This window comes from Typopeltis vanoorti, chromosome 19, assembly GCF_054136105.1.
Source record: "Typopeltis vanoorti isolate ZY-2024b chromosome 19, IOZ_Tvanoo_1.0, whole genome shotgun sequence".
Classification (NCBI taxonomy): domain Eukaryota; kingdom Metazoa; phylum Arthropoda; class Arachnida; order Uropygi; family Thelyphonidae; genus Typopeltis; species Typopeltis vanoorti.
In genome coordinates, this window is record NC_143567.1 from 467748 (window position 1) to 494158 (window position 26411).

The following is a 26411-nucleotide window of genomic DNA, read 5'->3' on the forward strand; positions in this document are numbered from 1 at the left end:
TGATTCAGCAGTGAATATATAAATGAGAAATCTCATTTGCACTTAGTTTTGCCAATGAAGAAAACCCATTTTTGATTTCACTACAAATATATGCATGTTTAGAGGTGAATTAAACACAAGAGAATGGTGAAAGAAAAATTTAAAAAACAAAAAGCGCATGATAACTTTTAATTGTACCCAACACAGCTGCTCAGAGTGGTTCAAGTTTTCCAAATAACACATGGTTAATGGGACCCATGTATCCATCATCACATTTAAATGCACTTAGACTTCAGAGCTACTAAACAGTTATTTTCTGGACATGTTTTATACTTTAACACGTTATAAATTTTGCATGAAAAATGATGCTCTCTAAAAGCCTGGATTAAGACATTAAGTTAGATACTTCGATATCTTTCTCTGCAACTGCTACAATAGAGATGGCCTGTATTCTAGTGAAAGCAATGCAATGTTGGCAGATTACCGTATTGTAACCTTTTTAAGACCATACTGAGGCTTAGATGCTAGTCATAATGTAGATTTTTCTTATGCAGGGTATTCGATGTAATAAATAGTGATGTATATTGAAGTGTGTCCAAAAACCGTCTTATTTTTAAGCACACTTGAGGTTGTTTAATTGCATGGAAGAAAAATTAATGACTTTCTCTAAGCATTCACTTTCAAATTTTATGCAAAAAATGAAATGAAGCCTTTAACTGTTGGTGTCTTAAGATAGACACCAAGATTGGTGTCTATCTTAAGACTAAGATTTCTCACTCCATTTGGAACTAAGAATATGTTTATTCTTCAGAGTTGGTTTATAAGTTAGGGTTGATAAACAGTACAAAACTGTAATTCCTTATTTTCAAAATAATTATGATTTTTAGATTATTAATTAATATGGTAAACACGGTTTGCAGCCTTTGAAATAACAGTTTTAATACTCTAGTAGCAATCCATCTCTATCATCTAACGCCTTTTTATTCCCGTATGCGGGGAGTAGGCGAGGCCATTTAGCCCTATCTAACTTTTGGAGACTGAGTGGGCAGTTCAATCTCCACTGGTACCAATCAGAGATAGATGACCCAAGGCTATCACTAATTCAGCGGTACACAGTGAAGAGAGACGGCTGAAATGTGCCGCCATCTCGTGGTCCCTAACCCTAACACAATATATTTAATGTCTGAAATAATGTGGGTTCTACGGTTGATTTTCTTGAGTTTACGGGACGAAAAACCCGAGTTTCCGGGATGAAAAACCCGCTTGCCCGTGCAATCCATTACTATAGGAATTCAAGTTAAGCTGGAACCTTGCTTTTTGTTTTTGCAATTACAATTTCAAGTGGAATCTCTGCCCTGGTTGGCCAAGTGGTGGGATCTGTATTTTCTAATCTGCAATTCATAGGCATGAGTGTTTGTAATTGTTTTAAGTGGCATTTTTGCTTTGCCTGGTGTGACATTACTACTTTACTGTTAAGCCAATCGGGACCTCTTCTTAGAGGTCCCGACTGGCTTGACAAAATTACTTGTTTTGCCTCTAGAACAAGGCATCCAGTTTATATGAGCTATTGTCTAACCAAGGGACTAGCACTATAAGTTACCAAACTTTCATGAATGAGATTAATAAAAAAAAGCTTCTTTAAAATTGATGTTAATTATAATTCCTCACTATTGTTTATTCTATATACGTAATCTAACTGAGCTCTCTCTCAACTTTACCAATCTTCTGTAATTCTTTTATATTTTTAGTTTACTAATTTATAAAACTTTGTAATTATTTTGATTTTTAAAATCATTACTGAAAAATCTTGGTTTTATATTATGTTATAAAGATGAAGGGAAAAAATAAATTCTAAGTTTAAGAAAGTCACAAGCATTTGCTGGTGAGTGTCTTTATTGAAATTTGTGAGCCTTGGCTGAACAACTTAGTTTTTGTTTCCTGTTGTATAATAGTACTGTGAGTGAACTAGGGGCTAGAGCTGGAGGCTGTTCTTCGGTGTTTACTGAGGGTTTGCAATAGCATTGAACATGGAGGTATAATACTGAGCAATAAAATTCATCTCTGACCTAAAGACATTCATTCACATCCAAGTCCACAGTACGATTGGAGCACGCAAGCACTCAGTCAACTAGACCAGCAATTACAGTTACAGAACAGTACTCTTTTTAAACACAGTATTTCTATTAGAGGGTCAGGAGGGTAAATCAGGTAGGAGTTAGATGGATCAGTATTATCATTAAGCATGAGCTGCAAAAGAAAAAAAAAAAAGAGAGAGAAAGAAAGAAAACATTGTGGAGGATAAGAAGGGTATATAAAAGTACATCCAAAAGAATTTTTATGTTATGCAGTAAGTAGGAAGAAGAATCACTATGAGTGTGGATGGTAGAGTGGTAACAGGGACAGATGGAATTGTTAAGTTATGCGTGACCATTTTGCAAGGATATATCATCTAATTGAAGTTACTGTTATGTCAGAGGTGACAGGGGATTGATGTGAGAACAGAAGTTGAGGAACTGGAGGCACTTAGGATATTACAGAATATGAATGCAAATACAGATGTGAAATTGGATGGGATAATGGTTGGCATTTTAAGAGAATGTGCAGGATAATTGGCGATTCCTTTGACTAAGCTGTTTAATTTAAGTATCAGCTCTGGCAAAGTCCCAAAAGAGTGGAAATAGGGCAAAACAATTCATTTGCAAAGAGAAACTAATTCTATAGTAGTAGTAAATTATAACCCAATCAGCATCTCAGGAGTAATGGTGGTGCTGGTAAAAGTACTGGAAAAGTTGGTCAAAAAGAGAATTCGGGAATGGACAGATAATAATGACACCCAGAGGGTGAGGGGAGCATGGTTTTGTGAAGAGTTGGTCAGGTCTTAGTAATCTAACTTTTTATAATAGTGACAGCTGAGTTGGATTAAAGGAATGACTACACAATGAATACTGCAAGATTTTGCGAAAGCATTTGACAGTGTACCACATGGAACTCTGTTATGCAAACTGCAACAAATGGCGATGGATATGAAACCAGTGTTATGGATAAGGGCACCTGATGGACAGATACCAGAAAGTAGTATCTGGAGGATAAGGACTCTTTGCTTGGACCACTGCTGTTTAATATGTACATAAATTATATAAGAAATTTGAAGGGAAATATTCAACTATTTGCTGATGGGCAAAATTGGGCAGAGTAATAGTTAATCAAGGTGATGTGGAGAACTTGCTGGAAGTTATGCATTTTGGAATACAAAGATTACAAGGTGTGTACCACACTAAGGGAACTGTACTCCAGGAAATTGATGAGGCCAGGGATTTGGGGAGTTGCTAAAGTAGCCCGGGTAGCTTGCAGAATTACTTGGTTATTGAAGTATACACTAATGAGCATATATATTGTGCGTTACCATTCCTCTTTATAAAGGACTTGATATGACTACATCCAGATTACTCTGCTCAGGTCTTGTCACCTGGGTTTCTTGGGGATGAGGAATTGGAGAGGAACTAGAAGCAAGTGACAGGGATGGTAAGTGGTCTGGATGGTTCCCTATGAAGACAGATTGAGGATTTGTGGGTTGCAAAAAAGTTGGCTGATAGGCAAAAAGTGTGGATATGAGGGAAAGGGAAACATTTAAGTTACTTGAAGGATTGATTCATGGAAAATGTTTTAACACTTGGCTAGAGGGACAATACAAGATGCCATCCCTGGACATTTGATAAGAGTGTGTTTAGCAGGGGTAGGAGGACTAAATTTTTCACTTGGAGAGTGGTGAATGAATGGAATGAGTTTCCTTGGTTGTGAATGTTTTGTCTATTGTACCTATATTGTACCTCTAGAGGTACAATATATGTTGTGTTGATAATTTGACAGTCTCACAGTGTCTTAGGACTCCATGGAGGTGCGTATGAAATAATAATAATGTTGTTGGATCTCATAGTTACTAATTAATGGAATATGATAAAGAAACCAATATGCAGACTATGTTTTTTTTTTTCATTATAGTAGTAGTGTTGTATGCTGGGCAGAGAAACTTCTACGCTGCTCACAGTGAAAAATATTTCATTGTTATTGCACAGGTATCTGTATGGTGACTGTTTACGGACTCATCTATAGAGGCCCTAAACATTTCACCAAGAGCTAACCAAAATTTGCCTAGCTGTGTATACTGTATAGCTGATAATCTCATCTCAAAATGCATGACCTTACACTTTGCCACATTAAACTGATAATTATTCTCCATTGCCCTTATTACCAGTCATCCTTCATCTTCAGCTATTACTCTACTCAGTATAATAAATTTAGTTTAATCCTTTATCCAAGTGTGAGCAAACAAAGTTTGCACCTGAAAGTATCTTCAGGACTGGGTTAAGGTGGTACAACACCACGGCAACTCATTGCAAAGGTGGAGCAAGCTACCAACCCTCCTATCTCAGTATCTCCTATAATGCAAAACACATCTCCTTGCAGATATGTCTAATGTTATGCATTAAGTGGAGGGCCACTACCCAGACTAGTTTTGACCTTTATTGAGGTCTCTTCAGTGGGAGCCAGGCCCAAGTGGAGATATCAGGCAGAAGCATTAGCAGGTCACCTCTACCTATAGGAATTGCCAGTTGGTGTGGCACCCTTTTTTAATAATTTACTCTGGATTTAGAGAAAGATGTTGAAAGTTTATTTTTCACTTGGTTAGAGTATAATAAATTGGTATAATGGATATACAGTATTAAACTATAATGTATATAAAGTATAATGGATAAAGGATTAAACTAAATTTATTATACTCTAACCAAGTGAAAAATAAACTTTCAACATCTTTCTCTAAATTCAGAGTAAATTATTAAAAAAGGGTGGCACACCAACTGGCAATTCCTATAGGTAGAGATGACCTGCTAATGCTTCTGCTTGTTATCTCCACTTGGGCCTGGCTCCCACTGAAGAGACCTCAATAAAGGTCGAAACTAGTCTGGGGTAGTGGCCCTTCCCTTAATGCATAACATTAGACATATCCGCAAGGAGATGTGTTTTGCATTATAGGAGATACTGAGATAGGAGTGTTGGTAGCTTGCTCCACCTTTGCAACGAGTTGCCCTGGTGTTGTACCACCTTAACCCAGTCCTGAAGATACTTTCAGGCGCAAACTTTGTTTGCTCACGCTTGGATAAAGGATTAAACTAAATTTATTATACTCTAACCAAGTGAAAAATAAACTTTCAACATCTTACTCTACTCAGTGTTGCATCAGCAAACAATGAATATTTCCCCATATCATTTCCAATGTCATTAATATATAAATTAAGCATTGTACATAAATTCTCTTGGTGTCTACTTCTGATCTCTCCTTCATCCATCCTCTTATCCATATTACTGATTTCATATCCAACCTTATTTACTGTGATTTCTGTAACAGCTCCATGTGGAATCATGTCAAATGTCTTTGCAAAGTTCAGCATTATCACAAAGTAGGCACCATCTTTATCCAACTCAGCAGTTATTTTATTATAAAATAAGTTACTAAGGCACGATCTGCCCTTCAAAACCATGGCCTCCCCCATACAGTATCCCATGAAATGTAGTAGAAATACTACATTTCGTGAGATCATTCAGTTATTTGCTACCTGTCTTGTAAAGATCAGGATTGCAAAGGGAAAACAAATCCGAAGGCCATGGATAACATCTGGAAAAGTAAAGTGATCAGTCTGCAAACAAAACTAAGAGTATTGTAAACATGCATCTTCAGCGGTGTACTGTACGGATCTGAAACTTGGGTAATAAATAAGGAATCAAGAAAAAGAATTCTGTCATTTGAAAGAACTTGTTATAGGAAGATTCTAAGAATAGGATGGGTACAGAAAATCACCAATGAAGAGCTCTATCAGAAGATACAACCAAAACAGAATCTAATGCAGAAGATTATAAAATGGAAGCTGCAATTATTTGGACACTGTAGAATGAGTGAGGACCAGAAGATAAAGACATTTATGTTTGGTATTTTGGATGGTTTAAACAGAAGAGGTAGACCATACAGAGAATGTATAGATGATATAAAAGACTGGTGTGGAATGGGTGTACAAAAACTGCGACACTGTGCACTGGACAAAGAAAGGTGGAAGAATATAGTGAAACAGGCATCAGACATCAACGGGCAGTGAGCCCATGATTCGTGATGATGTCTTGTAGTCTCCTTTATGCAGTGGAATTATTTTCTCTCTTTTCCACTCCCTTGGAATCCACCCAGAACTGATACAAAGTAAACAATCTGATAAGAGTACTGCTAATTCCCTAGTACATTCTTGTGAAACCTGAATAGATATACCGTCTAATTCCATATTTTTATTCATATAAAGGGTCTGTAACATCCTGTGCACTGCCATTTAATCAACCTCTATTTCTGCATCAGTTCCTCTCACAGTTGTTAATGCAATATCCCCACCTGGATGATACACCCTTGCAAAAGTGATCACTCAGTGGTTCAATTATTTTTTCTGCTTCATTTACTTCCTTACCATGAGCATTCACCAAAATTATTCTGCTGTAATTATTCTTTTTCATTTGCCACATACCAAGAGAACTCTCTAGGATCACTTTTGGCTTACATAGCTAATTTCTCTCATACTCTGATTTTGCTTTCTTACCATACTGATCACCTTCTAGTGTTCTCTAGAACTGTTGTGCTTACTGATCACCCTTCTCTTTAAATTCCCTTCATAAATTTTTTTATAACCCCAAATAAAGATGCTACTCATCCATTTAATTCACTTGATTTATCATCCTGAGTAGCTATGCAGTGTGCTTCTTCTTCAATAAACTACTACATCATTGTCAGGTGGATCAGAGTTCTCCATTTCTTTATCCTCCCAGATTCTTTTGCACGGACACTGTTCCATTTCAGTTTTTTAATCTTCCCTTATCTGGTCTCTCCAACTTTTCTGTGGTCTTCCTCTTGGTCTCTTCCCATTGATTTTAATTTCATACATCCTTCTTGATATTCATTATATTTCCAAACCACTTCAAGCAAGAGTTCACAAGCATTTCTTTTAACACTTTCTAGTTCCAAACCATTCCCGATGTCCACATTTCTTAATCTATCTTTCCTTGTTTTTGCTAATATTTTCCTTAAAATGTTCATTTCCATTGCTTGTATTCCATTTTTTTTTATTATTATGAGTCTTTGACTCCATGAGGTCTTGTTTAATAATAATAATTATTATTATTAGTCTCCATGTCTCTACTGCATTTTATTAGTAACTTCCGTAAATCAGAAGCTTGCACTTTAATGGGGGCCCTCTCTCTCTCACTCAGAGTAGGCTACTTATTGTCAAGGTTTAGGCCAGTGAAATCCTCATTTTCTTCTGATTTAAAGTTTTTACTATTCTTCAAAACTTCCCCATTAAGTTTAACAGTATTTTTGTGTGTTTGTTCTGTATAATTTAAAACCATGCTCTCACTCTTCAGTGCCACACTACTCCATTTGTCCTGTTTGCTCTGTAGTTCTTCTGAATGTTCCAAATGGCCACATCTGAATATACAGGTATTTCTCTTTTCTGGTCGTTTATTGTATCTAGGACACTTATTGCCACAATCCATTATTAAGCTCTTATCATAATAATGGATTGATTATTATTAAGCTAAGTGATAATTATCATATAGTTCTTAGATTTAATATTCATATTCTTGATCATGATTTCTTCTCTTCCTATGCTGAACTTTCCCAGACTTTTTCCCATTAAACACAGTTGAAGGCTTTTCCAAATCAAATACCATAAATATGTTTGTTTGTTTGTTTTTTTCAAAATTCACTCTGTCTCATTTAAAAACAGTTGGTCATCCTTTTCTAAAATCAAACTACTCCTCTCTCTCTCTCTCCTCTCTTATTCTTGTTTGCCAGTATCCTTTCATAAATCTTTGCACAGTGACAGAATACTATTCCTATGTAGTTACTACACTCTCTTCAGTCTCCTTCATGTATTAGAACAATAATCCTTTTGGTTCCCCAAGGTGATTTTCTGTTCATCTTCTTTAACGCTTATTGAACCTCTGCCAAAATGATTTCTTTATTATCTCTCTCTCATCACTGTATTCATTCCACTTTATTTCACTATTGCTTTCATCTTTGTTTAACAGATCTCTAAAATGCTTCCACATCATTCCACTCACTCTCTTCCAGTAGTCACATGATTTCCATCTGCATTTATTAAAAAAAAAAGTTGTTTCTCATTGCTGCTTCTATGCTTCATTAGCTCATATGACATTTCTTATTCCCGTTAATATCTTCTTCCAACTTACGTGTAAATTCAATCCAACTTTTTTTTTATTATTATTGTAGATCTTTTTCTGACATCTCTGTCAGAAAAAGAGCTACATACTACATTTAATCCCAAATCTTTACAGACCTCCAAAAAACAGCTGTTTACATTACTGCTTTCTTAACTCTCATTCCACCAGCATGTTTCTTTTCCTTTTCTGCTTCCACTAGTTCTTCCACACATCCCTTTTGCTGTTCTTTTCATTACATTCAATACTTTTCCCATTCCTTATCTGCATTATCTATAATTAACTGATGTGTCCTGGACCTGATCCAAGACTCAAATTCTTGCTTTCTCTCTCATTCATTTGATAAATTAAAAGTGACCTACTAGCTCTCATGTAAATCTAATGGGCTTTTGGCAACTGATAATTTTTTTTTTATTATTATTTTACAGCAGGTAGGAATAAGTTGAACTATTTTACATTTTAGAAGTATAAATGTGCAGTCTTAAATAAGAAAATAGATTCTATCAAGAATGCCAGAGAATCTTTTACTAGCTGAATTTCTGAACATTATTCTTTGCATTTCATCAACTTTGTACCAAGTGATTTTAATTTGAATCGTCGTAATTTAAAACTCAGGTTTGATTCACTCATAAGCCGCATTTGGATCATTGTTCATAATATAGTCTGTTACACCGATAAACTTATTACTGTATCTATCCACCCATTAACACAGGATGAGCTTATTGTTTTATCAAAAGGACATGACTGCCCCTGATTCTTATCTCCTACACAGCTGACATGATTTGAATTTTTTTCAGTGCTAAATCTCTTCATTCTACTCTTTCTTTTTTTAAATTTAAAGCTCTGAAGTCTTTTGAAGGAAAAAAAAAACAATTGCATTATTAATAAAGTTGACAAAGGAAAGTGTTGTTGTTTGAAATAGAAAAAATGTCCTCGTAGAAAATATAGAAAAAAGGTCACTTTAATTGATTTCATCATCTGGGACATCATCAGGAAGACTGTTAAAATTGTAATAACATAAAAGAATAAGTAGAAGAAATGAGATCAAATAAATAAAGACTAAAGCCCTATGGAGGGTGCTGTTGGGTGTGATGCTTAACAATTAGTTTCTCAGATTTTGGAAAGTTTAATACAACTTTATTTATTAGGATTAGGCTGGTTTTTTTAAGGTCCTACTGATTCGAAAAAAAGTCCTTTAAGTTTATATTTGTTTTGATGGAGCATGGTGGTTTTCTTCCATCTGATTCTTTGTAAGGTATCCAAGGCATAGTCTGCTAGACCTGATTGACCATAGTTGTGGCAGCAGATTTATTTTTGGGTCTTCTAGGCAGACATTAGCAGATCTTCCAGTCTGATAATAATATGATAATTTACAAGAACAAGGAGCTATTACATGGAATAGAGAGGGAAAGAAGTAGAATTGCTGGAACGTGTTGTAAATGAGTTTAAGGATTACACTTTGTTCACTGAGTGACACCTCCAGTGATTAGTCTGACTCTTCGGAAGTTTGTTATAGTAATAAGTAAATGCCATTGAATTCTTGACCTTTCATATTAATAGGTTTAATTTATTTTTATTTATTTATTTTATTTTTTTTTTTTTCAGCTCTTATGCCTGATAGGTGAAGCATTTGGTGAATTTAGTGATGAAATATGTGGTGCAGTGGTTCAAATAAGAGGTAAAGGTGACAAAATCGGAGTTTGGACTGCACATGTGAAAAATGAAGAAGCTAATATGAAAATTGGGTCTGTATAACATAATCTTCAACACTTATAAGAGACTCAACTGTTTTTTATGCTATATGATTTGATTAGTCAATTTGCAGAATATATAGATAACAGCCAGTTTATTAATGATTTAATTGGTTAATATAATGTTGGAAAAGCTCTAAATATTCTGATTCAGTTACAAGGCTAAAGTTACTGTCATCTATTTTTTGGTGAACAAAAAAGTTGCCTCCCTTTATATATAATAATAATATATGTAAATACACACATACAGCATATCATCATCATCATCATCAAATTCCTGCCATGTACCCTCAAGGGGTGTACAGGATATGATAGTACTACATGAAAAAATTACATCATTACTAACTTCCTATCTACAATTTTCCTCCAAATCAGTCTGTTACTTGTCAAGACTCCAACATTATCAGATCTTATATTTCTATCGTCTAAGGCACTTTGTACCGTATCAATCCACCTATATCTTGGTCTTCCTCTGGGTCGTTTTCCTGCCAACCTGGCAGAGAACACTTGTTTTGCTAATCTTTCCTCTCCCATTCTATTTAAGTGACCATACCACCTGAGATTAGCTCTGCTAACCCATTCCTGGAAGCTGACAATGTCGAGTTCTTTCCTAATATCCTCATTTTTAATATGATATTGCCATTGATGCCATCTGTTCATGCCTCTAATCTTTCTCAGGACTCTCATATCTGCGGTCTCTAGTCTTTGGTCAAGTGTTTTACTTCTGACCCAGCTCTCAGATCCATAAGTTAAAATTGGTTTGAACACTGTCTTGTATATAGCTAATTTAGTGTTCTGACTAATTTCTCTCTTATTCCATATGAATTTATTCAATTGACTTCCCACGATACCAGCTTTGCTGATTCTGTTGTCTATTTCTATATTTAATTTACCATCTTCAGTAAAAATCGTGCCTAAGTAGCTGAAATGTTTTACTTGTTCCACAAGTTCTCCATTCACAACACGGTTGACATTTTCAATGATTTTGCCTATTTTCATTGTCTTTGTCTTTTTATTGCTGACCTTCATACCATATCTATTACAACAGCTATTCAATTTAGTCAGAGAATCTTGCAGACTTGTAGCGGATTTATTTAGAAGTATAACATCATCTGCATAAAGCAAAGAGCTGACATTAACATCTCCAATTTTGATATCAGGTTTAATACCACTTTCCTTCATAATGTGATCCATATAGATAATGAATAACAGAGGTGATAATGTACATTCTTATCTGACACCAGATTTAACATTAAATTATCTTCCTGTACTTCCTTCAATTCTAACTGCTGACTTACAACTCAAATAAAGACTAAGTATTGCTTGATATAATGCCCCATTGACACCATATAACTGCAGCTTATTGAATAGCTTCTCTCTTGGCACCTTGTCATATGCCTTTTCCAAATCGACAAAACTTAAATACAGATCTTTGTTATATTCCCATGCTTTCTCGACTATTTGTCGTAAAGTGAAGATCTGATCGTATTTGGCCTGAATCCAGCTTGTTCTTCACCATGCTTTTCTTCCACAATTCTTCTCAACTGTTTCTCAAGTATACTTGCATAGATCTTGCCAGGAACACTCAGTAGGGAAATACCTCTGTAATTCTCGCATTCAGTTTTATTTCCCTTTTTATATATGGGTACTATGAGAACTCTACTCCAATCATCGGGAATTCGTCCCTCTGTACAGGCTTTCGGAACTATGCAGTGCAGCCACTGTAAGACTTTTATACCACCATACTTCAGCATTTCTGGTCGAATATCATCTACTCCTGCTGCCTTTCCACATTTCAAGCCTTTGATGGCTTTTACTACTTCAAGTATGGGTATGTATTCCTGACTGCATGCCTGGTCAGTGTTTTTTATCAGTGTGCTGTCATCACTGCTTGTTTCATTTAGCAGTTTTTCAAAGTAATTACTCCATACTTCAAGGATATCTTTTTCTACCGTTTTCATGTCACCTTTATCATCTCTAACTCCTTTTACAGCACTCTTTCCTCCTAAGCTTCTTTAACAACCTCCAGAATATTTTGCCACCTTCTTGATATTTATTTTCTATATTCTTGCCAAAGTCCACCCATGACTTTTGTTTAGCTAGTTTTACACACTGTTTAGCTTTCTTACATTTGTCTCTGTATTCTGTAAGAGTAAAAGCTGACTTATTTGCCAAGAACTTTTGATATGCTTTCTTCTTTTCCTTCACTGCCTCTTTAACTTCCTGTGTCCACCAGGGAGTTCTGATTTTTTTATCCTTGCAGACAACCTCACCACATGCCTCTCTGGCAGAATCAATCAATGTTTTCTTCAGAGTTTGCCACTGAATCTCCAAGGTTTGATTCTTGTTCTCAAACTCTTTCATTTTCTTTTCAATAATCTTTCTGTATTTTAGTCTACAGTTCACATCTGAGAGCTGCTCAACTTTTATTCGCTTTAAAACCTTCTTACATGTTATTCTTTTCAATATGAAATTCAATTTTATCCTGCTCAAGACTAAATAGTGATCACTTCCAATTTCAAATCCTCTGTACACTCTGGTGTCCTGCACCAGGGAGAAAACATCACTATCAACAATAATATAGTCAATGAGACTTTTCTTATTTTTCCTGGCCTCTTCTCTCCATGTGACTTTTCCTAGCCTCTTCTCTCCATGTGAATTTGTGCACATTTTTATGTTGGAACATGGTGTTAGTAATGACCAGTCCATGTCCTGAGCAGAAATCCAACAGATATTTGCCATTATTATTAGCTTTGCTCTTTTCTCCAAATTTTCCCAAAATATTTTTGTATGTCTCACAATCATTTCCAACTATGCTATTTAGATCCCCAACAAGGACCAACTTTTCCTTTTTCATTGTGTCAGTTGCTTTTCTTTTTCTAAAGCATCAAAAAATTCCTCCACTTCTACCTTAGTAGAACCTTCTGTGGGACCATAGGCACAAATAAGTCTCATTGTCCAGTTCCCCATTCTCATATTTGCCCACCTTACTCTACTTGAGACTGACTGCCATTCAAGAAGATTAGCCTCGTATTTTGTGTTGAATACTATGACTACTCCTTCTTTTCCTTGATTGTCATTGCCTGAATATAACATTTTGTATTTATTGCTCAGAAAGATCTCACCAGTTTTGGTCTTTTTTGTTTCAGTCACCCCTATTATGTAGATCTGGCACTTATCTAATTCCTCAGCTAGCTCCATTTCTTTGCCATTCAGGCTTCTTACTTTGATATTACCGATCTTTAACTCTGGTGATGTTGAGTTTGGGTTTGTTTTCAGACATACAACATACATTTGATTTATTTTAATAGTGTTCCTCAAAAATATTCTGCAACATTTTATCTTTTCTAGTCTTGGATATTAGAACCTTTTGTGCCGTTCAAAAGGTTCTAATATCCATGAAAGGTTAGTCATTCTTAGTAGATTGAATTGTGTATAGTAGGATTTGATATATCATCATGTAAATTTTATGAAGAATTCAGAACGAAAGTATGCTTTTGTGTGTATATGTGTGCATCTTCTCCTTATAAGGTAGTGGTGCTGTCTACATAGTTGCTGTGTCTGTCAAGATATATTTCGTCTAATTAGTGCGATTGTTGTGCAGGAAAGAAAAACTTGCTGCCTCTCCTGTATGATACTGGCTAACTAAGAAACAGCTGAAAAGTCCTTATAAAGGTTCTTTGCATCCTAGATGGGATTCAAACCCAGATCTTTCCACTCAGAAAGCTTCATTGATACTGATTGCACTATGAAAGAAAGGTGGGATGTGATTGAATATTTAAACTTATTCCTGCCAATTTGGATTTCTAGTTGGAAGCAGCTTTTATTTTTCTGCCATTCATCTCTTGGTCAACAAAAAATCAAGTTATGATTGGGTTATTTACTACTGTGGAAGTAGCTGAGGTTGAGGGCATCAAATATGGCTTTTATGTATTCTGGTTGGTTTTGCAGGATGAAAACTCAACATCTCAGGAAGGGGAAACCCTGCCACCTACATATCAGTTTAGTACCTGTGGCATTGGTCTTTGGGTAGTTCTTTAGTTGGTAGATGAGTTTTATCTTATTGTTTGTGACTGCTATTGAAGACTTTGTTGTTGGGGAGGGTACTGGTTTACACCTAATGGGATTATATCCCACTAAGTGTTTTAATTTCACTGTGCTTTCTTTCCTGCATTTCTTCTTTAGCTTAGTTAACATTCTTTTCACTTGTCTCTCAATATTGTTGTACTCCTCTCTGTCCTGAAGAGTGTTAGTGCTTAACTATCTCTTGTGTTCTTTTCCTTTCTTCTATCTTCTCCTTCACTTGTTGACTCTCCATTCTATATTTCCTTGCCTCATACCTTCCCATCCAAGGGCCTCTTTAGCATGTATGCATTTCTTTCAATGGTCATGCAACTCAGATGCAGATCTCTCTTTGGTTACATCCGATTTCTGCTCAAGATGCCATATTATAAATCCCGTATACTTTTCTGTAACACTTGTAACAGTCTTATTTTCTATTTGGAGATCTAAGCAACTTTAATAACTCTACTACCATCATGTGCAATATTTGGTCTCCTAGATGTAATGGGGCACACAATCTTACTTATTACTATATGATGATTTATCCCACTTTCAGCTCCAGAGAACACGCTCGCATCTTGCACCATTGCTGTTCTCTCGTGCCTAACTAACTACCAGAGTTCTGATCACCGACATCAGAACTCTGGTTGGTGGGGTTCATATAAACTTATGTATATCTTTATGTTGATAATATCCATTTAGCACCTGACACCTTGTTTTCACACACTTTCACACATTTGACCTTCACCCATTGTGATTAACATGGTAACTCCTCCATACCATCCCTCCACATGATTATGGCTCTGCCCAACTTGACTATTAAAGTTTCTAACACAAATAATTCCTTGCATCCACCTGCTGATTCAATCATTTCTCTGAGATCTTCAAAATATTCTTCATTTTCATCAAGTGAACCATTGTTTTCACTTGTCTCTTAATGTTGTATTCCCCTCTGTCCTGAAGAGTGTTACTGCTTAATCATCTCTTATATGTTCTCTTCTACCTTCACTTGTTAACTCATCCATTTTAAAAACAAGTGATAATCCCTATTGCATTGCACAAGCAGTGTTGTTTTGAGTTTGCTTAATTCGTTTTAAGTTATACAAAGGAAACTTACACAATAATACAAACATAGTTCACTTGAGCTATACAGCAACACCACAACTAGCTGTTGGAAAACTGCACTCTGTTAAGTAAGAAAGGAAATGGTAACTAGGCAATGAATTGTTAGCCAGGTTGGTCTGCTCTCCAACCTATATGTTGTAAGTTAGAATTCCACTGTGGCAGAAATGCATGGTAGGTAAATTTTCTTGCCAGTGTGAGACTGCCATGCCACTTACTGAAAATTTGAATGAGCTTGACGAGGAATTAGGTTAGGTCTCTGCATTGTTCTGAATTATTATTATAGTCCACCACAGTAATAAACGTATGATGGTTACCAACATTTTGTAGATAGACACAACAACCTTTAAGCAATACGGAGGCTACATTAATTGGGTCTAGCGGCAAACTAACTATTCATGGTCAGTTGAACATGATGCGTAAAAATGATGTGCAGCTTAGGGTAGAGAGCTTCAGCTAATGCATTACAAGTAAATGACAAACCTAACTAACCAGAAGAATGTTTTGTGTAAGCAATGATATCTTGACCACAATGCAATCTCTTTCACATTTTTAGTAAGGCATACCAACAAACAGGTGAATTTGGAAATGTGAAAAGCCATCTAATCGAACATGAATATAACAGTCCCAAGTTGAAAAGATTCCATGGTCAAGATATTCTTCTTTGTAGAGCCAACACTAACAGGAACACTGTATCTGAGCATGCTGAAAACTGTGCGTAACCATGATTAAGTTGATAAGAAATCAAGCTCTTTGCCTTGTAATAGGTCACCAGACCCAACATATAAAAGGAAATAATGATTACAAATAATAATAAATATAAATTACTTTTGTCAAAATAACTAATTATTTCTATAATTTTTGTCAAACATACTGTGAGCATTTTCTGTATCAAAAATGGAATGATAACACAAGCATATATCATGGAAGGCTTAAGATATAAAGCTGCAAACTAGCATAGATCGTTGTTCTATTATAACTGAACATTTATCTTGTGGATAAATGCAATCCACTGGATGATCAAGATATAATAATTACTAGATTATACATTTATTGATAGTATATTCAATAGTTGGCATGAAAATCAGCAATAAAAAGACCAAAACTATGAAAATAGACAGGAATATAGAAAACTTCAGCTGCATTCTCAATGGAGACTATTGAACGAGTAAAATATATCAGCTGTTTAGGCACAGTTTGTAGTGAAGATGACAAGTTAAATCTGGAAATAGACAACAGAATACACAAAGTGGTATGGTGAGTAGCTAGCTGAATAAATTTATATGGAATTAGAGAAATTAGCCAAAATACCAAATTAACAGTATACAAGACAGTGTTCAAACCAGTTTTAAGTTATGAATCTGAGAGTTCGGTTAGAAATAGAGCACTTGATCAGAGACTAGAGACCACAGATATGAATGTTCTAAGAAAAATTAGGGAACTGAATGGATGACATCAATGGCAGAATCATATTAAAAATGGAGATATCAGAAAGGAACTTGACATTGTTAGCATTCAAGAATGTGTCAGTAGAGCTAATCTAAGGTGGTATTGCCACTTAAATAGAATCGGTGAAGAAAGGTTAGCAAAACAAGTATTTGATACCAAGATAGCAGGAAGGAGTCCCAGAGGAAGACCAAGGTCTAGGTGGATTGATTCAATCAGACGTACCTTAGAAACACGGAATATTAGATGTGACAATATTGGAGTTTTCACAAGTAATAGATTGATTTGGAGAAAAATTGTTCATAGGAGATGAATAGTAATGTAAACAATCATGTAGGTCTGGCATTGTAACCAGAACTCCCCTCGAGGGTACATATCAAAGCTATATAACTGAGAGGAGACCTCCACATAGCCTTCAAAGGAATGCGAAGAACCAACCAGGGCTTCTGGCCTCATGTCCAGTCCTCACCTTTTCGTAGCCTGTTAGGTATCTATCTAGATACTGAGTGGACGAGGATGGACTGGCAATTTGGGATTTAGCTGACCAAATTGTATTCTTATTGGCTTAAGCCAAAATTTCAAATTATGGTATAACATTACAGAATTTAATGCCGGCTGGGGCATTGCCCGGTTAAACAAGGCCCTCATTGTTTTTGACAGGGAACCAGGGCAAACAGCAAAAAAGTCAGCTACTGGAACAAATCCTAAAACCCACCCGAACTCAACATCACTAGAGTTCAAGATCAGGTACTATCAACATAAGAAGCCTGAATGGCAAAGAAATTAGAGCTAGCTGAGAAATTGGATAAGTACCAGATCGACATAATAGGGGTGGAAAAACCTGGTAAGATCTTTCTGAGCAATAAATACAAAATGTTATAAATTACACATATTTGGTCGTTTGAAAATTAAACATACAAACTTATTAATAATGAAGGGGGGGATACAAATCCTTTGATGTTTATCTGCCAGTAAGTGAAACTCTAAGAACTAGGACTAAGACTAAGATAACTACGAGTTGCCTTGGTGTTGTACTACCAAGTGGTTATTTACACTTGGATTTGCCGATAGTTTTTCAGTATGAAACTCATAGATCTTAGTCCTAGTTCTTAGAGTTTTGCTTACTGACAGATAAACATCAAAGGATTTGTATCCCCCTTCATTATTATTAAGGTTGCCAGAAAAATATCCTTTTGGCTTTTATTCTATGATACAAACTTATTGTTTTAATACTGACCATATTGTAATGCATACAAAATCTTACATTCTTTGCCTACCAGTTTCACTGCTTTCAAGGCATTGATGGAAAAGCATAAAAAATTAGTAAATGCAAATTGAAAGGAACAAAAAAAAACGTTGTAAACAATCTAGTAGCTAAGGTTACACGTTCGCGTGACAGAGACTGAGAGGACTTATTATTCTTATTCATTATCACGCATGCGTGTTTGTTGTAAACACGTAATGTGATTACTGGCTAGCTGTAGTTCAGATGGATTTAGAGAGAGGATGAGGTTTTTCTACAAACTGTTCAGAATAGTACCGTGATTTCTGTTGAGGTTTCCACCGGTTATTAACACTATTGTGGCTTCCTTGAATAATCGGCGGAAACCTCAACAGAAATCAGGGTACTATTCTGAACAGTTTGTGGAAAAAACTGATCCTCTCTCTCTAAATCCATCTGAACTACAGCTGGCCAGTAATCACATTATGTGTTTACAACAAACACGCATGCGTGATAATGAATAAGAACAATAAATCCTCTCAGTCTCTGTCACGCTAACGTGTAACCTTAGCTACTAGATTGTTTACGATGTTTTTTTGTTCCTATCAATTTGCATTTACTAGTATTTTATGCTTTTCCGTCTTCAACGCCCTGAAAAAGCTAGATAGTTTGCTAGCGAAACTGGTAGGCAAAGAATGTAAGATGTTTGTACGCATTACAATATGGTCAGTATTAAAACAATAAGTTTGTATTCATGTTTATTAAATTAGGGACACAAAACACACGTGTTGAAAAGATTATTTTACTGATTAATAATAAAATAATAACTTTACATTTCGACCCCTGTATTGAGGTCATCTTCAGTAGGATACATTCAGAAGTATAAGAACAAGCTACATGCTGTTGCACTCTATACAAGTAAATTACATCTACGTTGTTAACTAATCTTTTTTCTTTTTACTTAGCCTGCCCTCTAGTGGGGAAAAAAATTAAATAAATAAATAAATGCCTTGTTTAATCGGGCAACACCCCAGCCGGCATGAAATTTTATCACGTTGTACCATCATTTTCTATATTGGTTTAAGCCAGTAAGAATACAATTTGGTTGGCTAAATCCCAAATTGCTAGCCCATCCTCTTTCGTTCAGTATCCAGGTAGATACCCAGCAGGGTGCACCATGAGAAGGTGAGGATTGGTCATTAGGTCAGAAGTCTTGGTCAGTTCTCCACATTCCTTTAAAGGCTATGTGGAGGTCTCCTCTCAGTTATACAGCTTTGACCCTTAACCATCTCAAAACCTTTATTTTGAAATTATCTAATATGTAAAAAATATCTTTCATTATACTTAATATCAAAAAATTCATTGTCCTATTAGTAGTAGTAGTAGTAGTAGTCATATTAGTAGGATGTAGGTTGCTAAATGCCAAAATAATTTTTTTTTAATAATATTTAGGAGTGTTTTGAAGGATAGATTGAGGATACCTGCCACAGCCATTATATTATATGAGGTAAGCTTTGAAATTCAATTTATAAATATTTGTATTGAATAAAAAATAACAACCAACAGTGATCTGTTATATATCTTTCAGAAACCAGACATTTACTGAAACAGTGCTGTATAACCATACCGTTAGTTAATTTTATCTCACTCGCCTCAGATTATTGATTTCCCAACACAACCTGGTTATCCAGAGATCAATCATTATGCCCTAAAATATAAGGATAATTTTTTATTTATTTATTATTCCTGCAAGAGCTAAGCCTTCATCGTAACATGAATTTTAGGTCATATGTCCTGTTTTAGTCATCCCATCACATTCTCGATCTTCCAATTTTTCTTTGCCCATTTATTTTATAACTATTCAGTGGTTTGGGAAGACTGCCATTGTCCAATTTAGATGTACCCAATTATGTATTTACTGTTGTAATAATTTATTGGTTTTATATTAAGAGGTTGTAAGATTTCATTTGTTTTGTGGTTTCCACATAGTATACCCAGCTGTTGTCTTCAGGAATTTCATTTCTGCAGTTTGAAAAATGACTTAATTTATATATATTTGAAATGTCTATCTGTGTCATCTTCATACAATAAGGCATATCCCAGGTGTGTGAAACTATTCTAATATTTTATTATCTTTATCTGTTTTACTTCTTACCAGGTTTTCTCTTTTGAAGCTATTATTACATCATCTTATGATGTAGCTAATAGAACTTAACCATCTGCAGATAATAATGTGTAACATTATTTACTGGTTTGTATTATGAATGGCTTTTGCTGCTTCTAAATTTTTAATGTGTGTGTGTGCATGCTTGCTTGCTTGCATGTATGTGTTAAAAAGTAGTGGTTATAGCATACATTCTTGTTCTAATTTGACAGCTGCTTGATTTTCTTTGTCTTTCTTGAATTGATTGTAAGAGTTGCTATGGTATATTTAAATCAGCTAACTAATATTTTAATCAGTTTTTGTTAGTTTCTCTTTGAGATTCAGTTCCACATACAAGGCCTTCTCTTTTCATTAATATTATTAATAAAATTAATAATTTTATTGATTGAAAAAGATCTTGCCTAAACTCATTCCTTAAATTATGAATTTCCATTAATAATTTGTAAATAAAGATTGAATCTATGCATGATTAGGCTTTTTCTGAATTCATTTTGAAAACAGTGTAGTAGATAATGTACAAGAGCAAAATGTACACTGCATTATTGTTTAGCTTCTCTTTTCATGTTATTATTATTGTCATTGGTTATCCTCATGGAATCAGAAGACATCATGGGTGACCCATTAGCATGTATATATACAATACCTATCACACCTCTCCTTGAACTTATTCGCTGTCCAGGCCCTCATCGCTACTTGTGACAATCCATTCCACCCATTCAACACTCTCCAAGCTAAAAATCTAGTCTGCATATCCCTACTAACCACAATCCTACACAACTTCCAAGAGTGACTCCATGTTCTCTCTCTTCATGTGTTGAAAAAGTTCTTTTGTGTTAGTCTTTATAGAATTCCTTTAGTAAATTAAGTTTCTATCATGTCACCTCTCTTCTGCCTGTCAACTGAACTTTGCAACCTGCACACACACTTTCAATCTGTCCTCATAGGGAATATTTCACTGATCTGTCATCGGCTTGGTCACTCTTCTCTGGATCCTCACTACCAATGCTTGATTCCCAAGAAACTCACATGGCCAAATCTGTGCACAGTAGTCAAGATACATCTGAATCATAGCCTTATAAAGAGCAATAATTACCTTCTTATCTACTTGTTAGTAATCATCATCATCAAATTCCTAACATACGTACTCTCAAGGGGTGTACAGGATATGCTCATGAAAAACTTACATCATTACTTCGTATCAACAATTTTCCTCCAAATCAATCTGTTATCTGTCAAGACATTATCAGACCTTATATTTCTCTCTTCTACGGCAATTTTTATTCTATCAGTCCTATATTTTGGTTTGTGCTCTTCGTCTGGGTCTTTTTTCCTGCCAACCTGGCAGAGAACACATTTTGCTAATCTTTCCCCTCCCGTTCCATTTAATTGTCCATACCACCTGAGATTAGATCTGCTAACACATTCCTGGATATTAACAATATCAAGTTATTTCCTAATATCCTCATTTTTAATATGATATTGCCATTGGTGCCATCTGTTCATGCCCCTAATATATCTGTGGTTTCCAGTCTTTGGTCAAATGTTTTATTTCTAACCTGGGTCTCAGATCCATAAGTTAAAATCACAGCTAATTTAGTGTTTCGACTGATTTCTGTCTTGTCCTGTATAAATTTATTCATTTGACTTCCTAGCATACCAGCTTTGTTGATTCTGTTGTTTGTTTCCATATTTAATTATCATCTTCACTGAAAATTGTTCCTCAATATAGCTGAAATGTTTTACTTGTTCTAGATTCTCCATTCATGATACAGTTGACATTTTCAATGTTTCTGCCTATTTTCATTGTCTTTGTCTTGTTACTGCTGATTTTCATACCAAATTTATTACAACAGTTATTCAATTTATTCAGACAATTTTGCAGACTTGAACTAGATTTATTTAAAAGTATAACATCATATTCATAAACCAAAGAGCTGAGATCAACATTTCAGATTTTGATATCAGGTTTAATGCTGCTTTCCTTCATAATGTGACCCATATAGATAATGAATAACACAAGATGGTACTTCTTTCAGTTCTAACTGCTCACTTATAACTCAAATATAGACTAAGTATTGTTTGATATAATGCCCCATTGACACCATATAACTGTAGCATTTTGAATAGCTTTTCTCTTGGCACCTAGTCATGCCTTTTGCAGTTCTATAAAACTTAAATACAGATCTTTGTTATATTCCCACGATTTCTCAACTATTTGTCGTAAAGTAAAAATCTGATCCTGCCAGCCACTATTTGGCTTGAATCCAGCTTTATTTCCCTTTTTTATATATACAGTAAAATCCCGTTTTTACGTTTTCCTGCCATTTACGTCATTTTCCGTTGGTCCCATCTTAAGGCCTATTCTTACGATATATTGTTTTCCCACCATCAACAACTTGATGTGGATGTTATTTCCCCTGATTTGCGGTTTTTTTCTCGGTTGACAATACTGATTTTCGGATTGATTTCTGCGGAAATATGCACATTTCTGTTCCCAGATGGCGTTGCTTTCGTCTGTAATTTCGTTTCAGCCATCACAGTGACCTGCACGCTTGCAGCAGTAATGAGCGATACCGTGATTTTTCAATCACAGTACGAATTGATATTGCAGAATTTCTGCTACATAATTTAGCATGTGAAAGTTGCTTTCAAGTTGCGGTGGTGGATTATCCATGTTAGTAACATGGAGAAAAAATACAGAAAATGTATTTTGATACAAGAAAAGATGGCAATTCTGCGACGTGTAGATTGGCATGCCAGAACATGTGTGCATTTAGCAAAAGATCTTGGACTCTCCGTGTCCACTTTGAACATGATAGTAAAAAACAGGTCAAAGCAATCTGGTGCTATGTCAAAAAACAAAAAAAAAGCAAAAATAATCAACAATTAAAGATATTTTTTAATAGATATAAATGTAAGTAATTGTAAATTCATTTATTTTCAGTTATTAAATTTTGTAATCGAGTATGTAGACACATACTAGCAGTAAGTCATATTTTAGCCTTTTTTAAATGTTTTTTTTTAAAAATTCCCACTATTTACACTTTTTTCCATCAGTCCCCTGAAAAGTGTAAAAAAGGGGTTTTACTGTAGGTACTATGAGAGCTCTACTCCAGTCATCTGGAATTCATCCCTCTGTCCAGGCCCTTCTAAACTATACAGTGCAACCACTGCAAGACTTTTATACCTCCATACTTGAGTATTTCTGGTCGAATATCATATTCCCACTGTCTTTCCACATTTCAGGCTTTTGATGGCTTTTTCAACTTCAAATATGTATATGTATTCCTCATTGCATGCCTGTCGAGTGGTATTTTTTACCAGTGTGCTGTCACTGCTTGTTTCATTTAGCAATTTTTCGAAGTAAATGCTCCTGCATTTACTTCGAAAAATCAAGTGTGTATTATTTTTTTCATATCACCTTTATCATTTCTAATTCCTTTTACAGCACTCTTTCATGCGTTTCTGAGCTTTTTTAACAGATTACAGATTATTTTGTCACCTTCCTGATATTTATTTTCTATGTTCCTGCCAAAATCTTCCCATGACTTGTTTAACTTTCTTACAGTTGTCTCTGTATTCTCTAAGAGCACGAGCTGAGTTATTTGCCAGGAACTCTTGATATGCATTCTTGTTTTCTTTCACTGCCTCTTTAACTAATGTGTCCACCATGGAGTTCTGGTTTTTGTATCCTTGCAGCAATCTCACCACATGCCTCTCTGGCTGAATCAATCAATGTTTTCTTCGGGGCTTGCCACTGAATCTCCAAGATTTGGTTACGTGTTAGTGTGTTTTTCAATATCTTTGTGCTATTTTAAGTATGGTGGTATAAGAGTCTTACAGTGGCTGCACTGCATAGTTCAGAAAGCCTGGACAGAGGGACGAATTCCCGATGATTGGAGTAGAGCTCTCATAGTACCCATATATAAAAAGGGAAATAAAACTGAATGTGAGCATTACAGAGGTATTTCCCTACTGAGTGTTCCTGGCAAGATCTATGCAAGTATACTTGAGAAACGGTTGAGAAGAATTGTGGAAGAAAAGCTTGGTGAAGAACAAGCTGGATTCAGGCCAAATAGAGGCTGTCAGGATCAGATCTTCACTTTACGACAAATAGTCGAGAAAGCATGGGAATATAACAAAGATCTGTATTTAAGTTTTGTCGATTTGGAAAAGGCATATGACAAGGTGCCAAGAGAGAAGCTATTCAATACGCTGCAGTTATATGGTGTCAATGGGGCATTATATCAAGCAATACTTAGTCTTTATTTTAGATGTGAGTCAGCAGTTAGAATTGAAGGAAGTACAGGAAGATGGTTTAATGTTAAATCTGGTGTGAGACAAGGATGTACATTATCCCCTCTGTTATTCATTATCTATATGGATCACATTATGAAGGAAAGTGGTATTAAACCTGATATCAAAATTGGAGATGTTAATGTCAGCTCTTTGCTTTATGCAGATGATGTTATACTTCTAAATAAATCCGCTACAAGTCTGCAAGATTCTCTGACTAAATTGAATAGCTGTTGTAATAGATATGGTATGAAGGTCAGCAATAAAAAGACAAAGACAATGAAAATAGGCAGAATCATTAAAAATGTCAACTGTGTTGTGAATGGAGAACCTGTGGAACAAGTAAAACATTTCAGCTACTTAGGCACAATTTTTACTGAAGATGGTAAACTAAATATAGAAATAGACAACAGAATCAGCAAAGCTGGTATCGTGGGAAGTCAACTGAATAAATTCATATGGAATAAGAAAGAAATTAGTCGGAACACTAAATTAGCTGTATACAAGACTGTGTTCAAACCAATTTTAACTTATGGATCTGAGAGCTGGGTCAGAAGTAAATCACTTGACCAAAGACTAGAGACCGCAGATATGAGAGTCCTGAGAAAGATTAGAGGCGTGAACAGATGGCATCAATGGCAATATCATATTAAAAATGAGGATATTAGGAAAGATCTTGACATTGTCAGCATCCAGGAATGCGTTAGCAGAGCTAATCTCAGATGGTATGGTCACTTAAATAGAATGGGAGAGGAAAGATTAGCAAAACAAGTGTTCTCTGCCAGGTTGGCAGGAAAACGACCCAGAGGAAGACCAAGATATAGGTGGATTGATACGGTACAAAGTGCCTTAGACGATAGAAATATAAGATCTGATAATGTTGGAGTCTTGACAAGTAACAGACTGATTTGGAGGAAAATTGTAGATAGGAAGTTAGTAATGATGTAATTTTTTCATGTAGCACTGTCATATCCTGTACACCCCTTGAGGGTACATGGCAGGAATTTGATGATGATGATGATGATGATGATTGTGCTATTTTGCCAACTTATGCAATATGTCCTCTGAACTTCAACTTTTTGTCCGCCGTTATCCCAAACTTCATCAATTTCCCACATCCCAGTATTCCATGGAATGTGTATGTAAAGTACTAGAAATGTATTGGCTCTAATGACAAACAAAGACTTACATAAATGATTGAGCAAAAAAAAAGCATCACTGATGAAATATAAAAAAAAATCAGGTGGGAATGGATTGGACACATACAGGAAATGGACAGCAGAAATTCCCCGATGTCAAAGCTATTCTAAAAATATTACTATTATTATTACTATTATTACGGGCAACTCCAGGGAGTCATTAGACTCATCGAGGGAGGCCCCAAATCATATTCATCACAACTATTTGACATTCATACAGTATCTATCATACTTCGCCTTAAACTCATTCACTGTCATAGCATCCACCACAGACTCCGGGAGCGCATTCCACTCATTCACTACTCTAAAAGTAAAGAACCCAGCTCTAACACCTTTACCAACCACACTTTTGCCCAGTTTCCATGGATGTCCCCTAGTCCTCCCACAACCAGCCCTGTTCTCAAAAATATCTTCTGATTTAATTTTATAGAAACCCTTCAGTAATTTGAATGTCTCAATCATATCTCCCCTCCTCCGCCTATCAACCAATTTTTGCAACCCACAAATCCTCAACCTGTTCTCATACGGTTCATTCCACAGACCTGCTATCATCTTGGTCACTCGCCTCTGGATCCTCTCCACCTCCTCCCCATCATCAAGAAGAAACCTAGGTGACCAAATCGGAGCACAGTAGTCTAGATGGGGTCTTATCAAGGCTCGATACAGAGGAACAATAACCTGCTTGTCTCTGCTTGTCAACGTATTCTTCAGCAACCAAGTGATTTGATGAGCTGTTTTGGTCACTTTTGCAATGTGTCCCCTAAATTTCAATTCCTTATCTACCAACACTCCCAAATCTCGTGCCTCATCAATTTCCTGGAGCACGGTTCCACCAATGCAGTAAACTGCCGCCAATCTTTTCACCCCAAAATGCATAACCCTACATTTTGCCACATTAAACT

The 26411-nt window shown here is 35.6% G+C and overlaps 1 protein-coding gene across 1 annotated transcript in view; it reads left to right on the forward strand.

The window, feature by feature from the left end:
- Positions 1–26411, forward strand: part of LOC150095808 (eukaryotic translation initiation factor 4E-like) — a 151478-nt gene that overhangs the window by 109543 nt on the left and 15524 nt on the right. The window contains exons 5-6 of the mRNA XM_090408818.1: positions 9853–9992; positions 19303–19357. Of these exons, the coding sequence (XP_090264944.1) occupies positions 9853–9992; positions 19303–19357 (195 nt within the window). The remainder of the gene's footprint in view (positions 1–9852; positions 9993–19302; positions 19358–26411) is intronic.